Below are 7,333 nucleotides of genomic sequence, written 5' to 3' on the forward strand. Positions count from 1 at the left end.
CTTGCAAGCTTTTAAGACCCCAGTCACTACTCACCAAAGTAGGACGTGGAACAATGTTTTTCTGTAGTATGTGTATTATGCCAGTTGAGCTTGATGTCCCCTGCAACCATGGTCCTGAGCCCACAGATCCAACTACTCGCTCCCTCCAGTAGCTGGCTGTGGCCAAGGAGTCACCACAACCTTGTTCCTTGTCTGCTCTACTAGACACCCAGACATTCCAACGGCACATACAAACACGCTTGTAGAAGTGTCACTGTCTATCGGCTGGTTTTTGGAAGCCAGTCACCAGGCCCGTCTTAGTCTGGCAGCTCCACAGAACCTGTCTGGCATCAGAGCTGCACGTGAGCCCCCTCCGACAGCCAGGTGGTGGTGCCCGTGAGGTGCCCTGGCCCGGAATCAAACCTGGATGAACCACCACTGCCTCCTAGAAACTGAGGGAACTCAGGAGACATCCTCTAAAGGGCTATCACTAGGTCCCACAGGATTCCTAGTTTCAAGGCCTGTGATCGATGGATCCCCTCCCCCTCCCCCTGCAGTGTCAACAGTGGATCCATGGGGGAGGGCTCGTCTTCAAAGGCTCATGGCTGGTCCTCTCAAGGCCAGCGCCCTCCCTGCCCCCACCCTCCTGAAGAGAAGTGGGGACGCATCACAATGGTGCCCCGGGCCTGGGGATGGGAGGCCTGAGTCAGAGCTTGGGGCAAAAGGCCACCATGGCACCAACATGGAACTCTCCCCAAGGTGAGGGTCTCGATCAGGTGCCCAGGCTGGGAGAGGCCAGGGAGAATCAGACACCGGAGCCCACAGAGAAGCAGGAAAGGAGACCAGTCCCCACCCTCCCCCGAGATCTCAACACCCACTGTCCCCCAGTCCCCCAACCCAGGAATCACATGGCCCAGCAACAGGGACAAAGAGCAGGTCGGGTCTCTGACAGCCTGTGCCCTCTCTGAACTGTCACAAGGAACTAGATGACCAAGCCCAATGACTCCCCAAAACTCAAGCAAGACCTGCGCCTCCATCCTGACATCTCCTACCCCTCTTCTTTGTGTGGCCAGAGACAAACCAGACTGATGGGGGCAGGGGCTGAGTGCTGGCCCTAGCCCTGCCTGGACAGTGTGCTGGGAGCCTGGGTACGTTATCGTAACTCTTGGAACATGTTCCCTCATCTTGAATATGAAGCCAACCTTGAAGAAGCATTGAGAGGCTTAAAGGAATGACTGATCCTGGGCCAGGCACTGGATAGCAATCAGAGTGGGCCCTGCACCTGTTTAGCTGGGTGGTCCTCAGCCAGTGACTTGACTTCTGACCCTTTAATTCATCGGCACACGAATGGATGAGAAAAACTGTGTCTAGCCACACCATGGAATATTACTCAGACATAGAAAAGGATAAAGTCCTAATCTTTAGGACTACAACGTCAATGAACCTTGAAAACATTATGCTGAGTGAAACAAAGCCAGGTAGGAAAGACCACATATGGTATGCCTCCATTTGTATGAAATATCCAGAAAACACAAATCCATAGAGGCAGGAAGTAGATTAGTGGTTGCCTACAGGAGCTCTGGTGACGTAGTGCCTAAGGCATCTGACTGCTCACCAGAAGGCTGGCGGTTCAAACCCACCAGCCACTCCTCGGAAGGAAGGTTGGGCAATCTACTTCCATAGTGATACTGCCTTGGAAACCCAAGGAGGGGTTGCTATGAGTCAAGACTGACTCAATGGCAGTGAGTTTGGGTTTTTTTGAAGGCTTAGGGGTTGAGAGAATGGACAAAAAGGAGAGAGAGATAGTTTGAGAGTTTGGGGTTCTGAGTGAGGTAATGAGATGTTCTGAAATTAACTGTGGGGGTGGTTGCACAATGCTATGTTTACATTCAAAAAGCACTGAATCGTATTCTTTCAATGAGTGAATTGTATGATATGTGAATTATACTTCCGTAAAACTGTAGTAAGTGTGCCACACACTTAACTGGGCTCATGAGGAACCTGTACATAGACCAGGAGGCTGTCGTTGGAATAGAACAAGGGGATACTGCGTGGTTTAAAATCAGGAAGGGTGTGCGTCAGGGTTGCATCCTCTCCCCATATTTACTCAGTCTGTATGCTGAGCAAATAATCCAAGAACCTGGACTCTATGAAGAACTTAGCATCAGGATTGGAGGAAGATTCTTCAATAACCAAAGAGGACTTAAGTGCTTACTGACGAAGATCAAAGACTACAGCCTTCAGTATGGATGACACCTCAACGTAAAGAAAACAAAAATCCTCACAACTAGACCAAGAAGCAACGTCATGATAAATGGAGAAAAGACTGAAGTCATCAAGGAGTTAATTTTACGTGGATCTACAAGTCAACACCTATGGAAACAGCAGTCAAGAAATCAAACGCTATACTGCACTGGGCAAACCTGCTGCCAAAGGTCTCTTCAAAGTGCTGAAGAGCAAAGATGTCTCCTTGAAGACTAAGTTGCGCCTGACCTAGCCATGGTATTATCAATAACCTCATATGCACGTGGGAGCTGGACAACGAATAAAAAAGACCAGAGAAGAATGTATGCCTTTGGATTACGGTGTTGGCAGGGAATACTGTATACACCATGGACTGTTAGAAGAACGGACAAATCTGTCCTGGAAGAAGGGCCAGAAAGCTCCTTAGGAGGAAGGTTGGCCAGACTTCACGTGACGTACCTGGGACGTGTTACCAGGAGGGACAATCCCTGGAGAAGGACATCAAGCTTGTTAGAGCGGAGGCTCAGCAGAGAAGAGGCAGGCCCTTAATGGGGTGGACAGACACGTGGCTCCGACAACGGGCTCAAACGTGGGAATGACTGAGGACGGTGCAGGACCCGACAGTGTTTCCTTCTGTTGTACGCGGGTCACCAGGAGTCAGAGCCAACTCGACAGTACCGGGCAACAACAAAACTCCATTGCTTTTCCTTAAAGGGAAATACACCCCAGCCGGGGCTGTGGTGGGGGTGGGGTGGGGGGCACATGGGTCTACACCTCTGCGGACCCTCAGAGTCCAGGGTGGATGGGGTGTGAGTAGGGGTGGGGCTCCCAGCTCTCTGGTTGCCTCCACTCTGGGTGGGGGGTCCCAGGTGGCCCCCTCAGTAAGCCATGGGGCTCTCTCGCCAGGAGGCAATGGGAGGTCTTGATGCAGTGAGGCCCAGGCCCCCAGGCAAAGTGCTCACGTGCCTCCCGATGGAAACACATGGGTTCCCATCACCCACACTGCCGTGAAGATTACGGGGCCCCACGCCACTTCTCCAGCCTGAACTTCCATCCTGGGACACGAGTGCACGTTTGGCGTTGGCAATGCCTGGACCAAAGGCCAGCTCCTCACTTGCTAGCAGCCCGAGCCATTGCTGCGTGCCTCCCACAGGCTGGCGAGTTTGCAGCTCAGGGCCTGACGGTGTCTTTCCTTCTCTCTCCAAAGGGCCTTTTCCGAATCCTGAAAAAGCCTACCAGAGGATGCAAGGCCCGCCGCCCTTTTACGTACCACGCCCCGAGCCCGACCACTCAGGTGAGTGCTCGTCGGCGCTCCCCACACCTCCCCATCTCCTCCTCGCACCTGAGCCTCTCTCTCCTGACCACTCGTCAACACCCTCCTGGGACTCCCCCGGGAGACGTCTCCCTGCTTTTGCTCCACGGGTGGCCGCCATGTTGGAACGTGGTTCCAGGTCTGTGTCTCCCAGTCTCCGGTGTAAAACCCTTAGTGGAGGGGCTGGTGCACAGACGATGTACAACAAGTGTTTGTGGAGGCAGGTCTCGGCCCCGCCCTGCAAACTGTGAACTGCCAGGAAGTCAGCCCCAAGCTCACAGTGACGCTGTCCGGCCTGCCCCATCCTCCCCATGAGTAGCTGCGGAGCGGACCACTGTGACCCACAGGGTTTGCAATGGCAGGTTTGCAGCAGCTGATCACCGGGCCTGTCTTCCTAGTCCGTGTGAGTCTGGAAGCTCCACTGAAACGTGCTCAGAGTCCTAGCAGCGCCCAAGCCTCTCCTGACAGATGGGCGGGGCTGCACGTGGGGTGCATTGGCTGGGAATCGAACCCAGGTGTCCCCTGCGGGAGACAGCACTGCGCTCACCCTGCAAATGCACCCAAACCACAGACAAGGAGGGAACGCAGACCCCCGGGCCCCGCCCCAGACCCACTGAATCACAACCTGGATTTTAGAATCTTCAGGCCCTCTCAGGTATGGGGAGCCCTGGTGGCGTACTGCCTAAGGCACTTGACTGCTAACCAGAAGGCTGGCGGTTCAAACCCACCAGCCACTCCTCGGAGGGAAGATGGGGCAATCTACTTCCGTAGCAGTTGATACTGCCTCGGAAACCGAAGGAGGGATCGCTATGATTCGGAAAACGACTGGACAGCAGTGAGCGAGCTCAGGTGTGGGAACCGCCAGGTTGCCTTTTAAATTCCTGGGAAGCACGTCTCAGGATGATGCACCAAGGACGGGCCCACTGTGCCAACGCACAGAAGCCGTGTCAGGGGAGACGCCCCCCGAGTGCACGCAACTGCTTTGCCAAAGGTATCAGTTACGCTCCTTAGCTGCAGGCGTGGAGTGGCGGGGGCGTAGACGGTTAACCGCCCGCTGCTCACTGGAGGGTCAGTCCACGCAGAGGCACGTCCGTCAGGCCTGGTGACGTGCTCCCCAAGCAGCAGCCTCTGAGAGCCCCAGGGAGCGCAGTTCCACCCTGACCCACGGGGCGCCGTGAGCGATGCCGACTTGCTGGGATTAGACGCTGGCACTGGTGAACCGACTCAGCAACAACTAAGGGGAATTTATGGGCACGGCATCCAGGGGCGCACAGTCACCCAAACCAAACCCACTGCCACTGAGTCGATTCTGACTCATAGCAACCCCCGCTGGGTTTGCAAGGTGGTCAGTCTTTACAGAAACAGATTGCCCCAGCTTTTTCCCACGGAGCGGCTGGTGGGTTTGAACCTCCAACCTTCTGGTTAGCAGTCAGGTGCCTTAGGTAGTGCGCCACCAGGGCTGCTGCACACAGAGTTGGAGGACTGCTTCTGCCCAGGCCGGAGGAGGAGGGCAGGGGGTCTCGCCTGAAGGCGAGTGGAGGGCAGCAGGGAATGGGAGGGAGGCTGAGTCTGACCTGCCCCTCCCCCACCAGTCATGGTCCCCAGGTTCCCCAGAGGAAGCTCGGACACCCCACTGCGAATGGTATGTCCATTCTGTAGGAACGCCATCGTCACAGTCACCAGGCGGGTCCCAGGACTCCTCGTCTGGCTAATGTGCTCCGGCCTCACCCTGTTTGGGTGAGTGGTAGGGCCTGGGCTTCGGGGGCGCCCCAGGGGCCTGGGGGTGTGGGCTTGCAGCAGGGAGGGTGGAGGAGGGGCTGTTCCCTAACTCTTCTTAGGGGGCGCTTCGAGGGAATGGGGCAGCAGGACCAAGGACAGGGGGAGGTTCCCATCTCAGCAACTTACCTCCTGGTGACGCTGCTGATGACTCGGCCCCTCCGATCCTGGACGTCCTCATCCCAAGGGCGGGGCACCATCACCGGGAGGTGTCAGTAAGCACTTGCATGGTGCTGTCACGGCCACCAGAGGGCTGGTTACTGACTCAACCCCGCCAGCACCTTGGAATCACCCAAGGAGCTTCAAACGTGCAGGTGTCCAGGCCCCACCCAGAGGGCGAGCTGAGTGAGCCCAGGGGGGCCTTGGGCAGCCCGGCGAGAAGACAGTGGAGCGGGGCAGGCGGGCGGGCGGGCGGGCGGCCAGCCTCACAGCAAGCGCCCGCCCCGGCTGCAGGTGTGTGCTGGGCTGTTGCCTCATCCCGTTCTGCATGGAGGGCCTGATGGACGTGCAGCACTCCTGCCCCGTGTGCCACCGCGATCTCTTCCGCTACCGGCACCTGTGACCCCCCCCAATAAAAGCCGCCCAGTCAGTGTGCCGCCTGGCCTCCCTGCAGCCCAGGGCCAGGGGTGTGGGAGGAGGGACTGCCATCAGGGAAGCCCCACCCCCGCTTCTTCCCTTCTGTCTCAATGGAAGGCCAGTTTCCCAATCCATCAGCACTGGTTGAATGAATAAATGACTGGTGGGATAAATGAGTGACTGGTTCAATGAATGACTGAATAATCCATCAAAGGAGTGATTGGATAACTATTGGTTGGATGGAACGAATGGTCAAATGACTGACTAAATGACTGGTTGGCTGAACCAACCTATCCAGTGAACGAATTTGAATGAGTGACTGGTCGGATGAGTGACTGTGTGAATCAGACAAATGAGTGGGTTGAAGGAGTATCTGGATGAACAGTGACCGCAAAGTCCCTTCTCAGACACCGACCTGTGTGACTCTTTAGAGACCAGCCCACGGACCACCTCCTTCACCTGGGTGGACGTGCCTGCACCTTGTGGCAACCGGCCAGCTGAGAGGCACCTTCCCCCTCTCCTCAGCCCACACACGGGCTCACCACACCGGCTGTCCTGGTGCGACGTGGCACACCTGGGCGACCAGAAGCCAACTCTGGTGGCCCTTTCCCACCTACCTGGGCTCCCTGCAGCCATCACCTCCTTGCCCCATCCATCCTCAAGCCCCTCTCCCTGCAGGCTCTCCTGCCACCCCTGCGACCTTCCCCAGTGCATGGGAAAAGGAATCACCGTAGGGGCCACCTTTGTTTTCACTTTGCCTTTGTGTCCCATCAGCGTGTCTCAATTAGAATGGGTTTTGTAGCGAGGGCACTGGAGTGCAGAACTGAAGACACAGACAACCTGGACTGCGTTTAGTCAATGAAACGTGGCCCGCGACCCGCCGTAGTGCTCACAGCCACCACAAGAGGGCAGGCTTCCCCACCTGACGAATTAAACGGGGGGGGGGGGGGCTGAGAGGGGATTGCTCAAGACCCAGCCTTTAGAAACAGGCAGCAGGAAACGGGGGTTGGGCGTGGGGCAGGGGAGAGCACAGGGTCCTGCATCCAACAGTGGGGCCACGCTGCCTGAAGACCTTCATGTCACAGGGCCAGCAGGGAGAACGGGGCAGGGCAGATTTCTGGAGAGCTGAGCGCTCCCCCCATGGCTGCCACTCTGACACCACCCCCAGATGCCTGGGAGAAGCAAGAACAGGCCCCACATCCTAGTCAGCCCTGGCTGCAGGGCTGAACCAAAGTCAAACCCACTGCCATCTGGTCACCCTCACAGCACCCCTAGAGGACAGAGTGGAACTGCCCACAAGGTCTCCAAGGCTGTCAGTCTCCACAGAAGCAAAGCCCAAACCACACCCACTGCCTGGAGTCCATTCTGACTCACAGCGCCCCTAGAGGACAGAGTGGAACTGCCCACAGGGTCTCCAAGGCTGTCAGTCTTCACAGAAGCAAAGCC

At 56.7% G+C, this 7,333-nt stretch overlaps 1 protein-coding gene across 1 annotated transcript; it reads left to right on the forward strand.

Moving 5' to 3' along the window:
• Positions 1-710: 710 nt before the first annotated feature.
• LITAFD (LITAF domain containing) lies at positions 711-5,873 on the forward strand. Its single transcript, XM_007939725.1, has 4 exons — positions 711-738; positions 3,431-3,517; positions 5,128-5,272; positions 5,765-5,873. Exons 1-4 carry the CDS (start codon positions 711-713, stop codon positions 5,871-5,873), a joined length of 369 nt encoding a protein of 122 aa, XP_007937916.1.
• Positions 5,874-7,333: the final 1,460 nt, after the last annotated feature.

This window comes from Orycteropus afer, unplaced genomic scaffold, assembly GCF_000298275.1.
Source record: "Orycteropus afer afer isolate SDZICR_OR568_19922 unplaced genomic scaffold, OryAfe1.0 scaffold00061, whole genome shotgun sequence".
In the NCBI taxonomy this organism is placed as follows: domain Eukaryota; kingdom Metazoa; phylum Chordata; class Mammalia; order Tubulidentata; family Orycteropodidae; genus Orycteropus; species Orycteropus afer.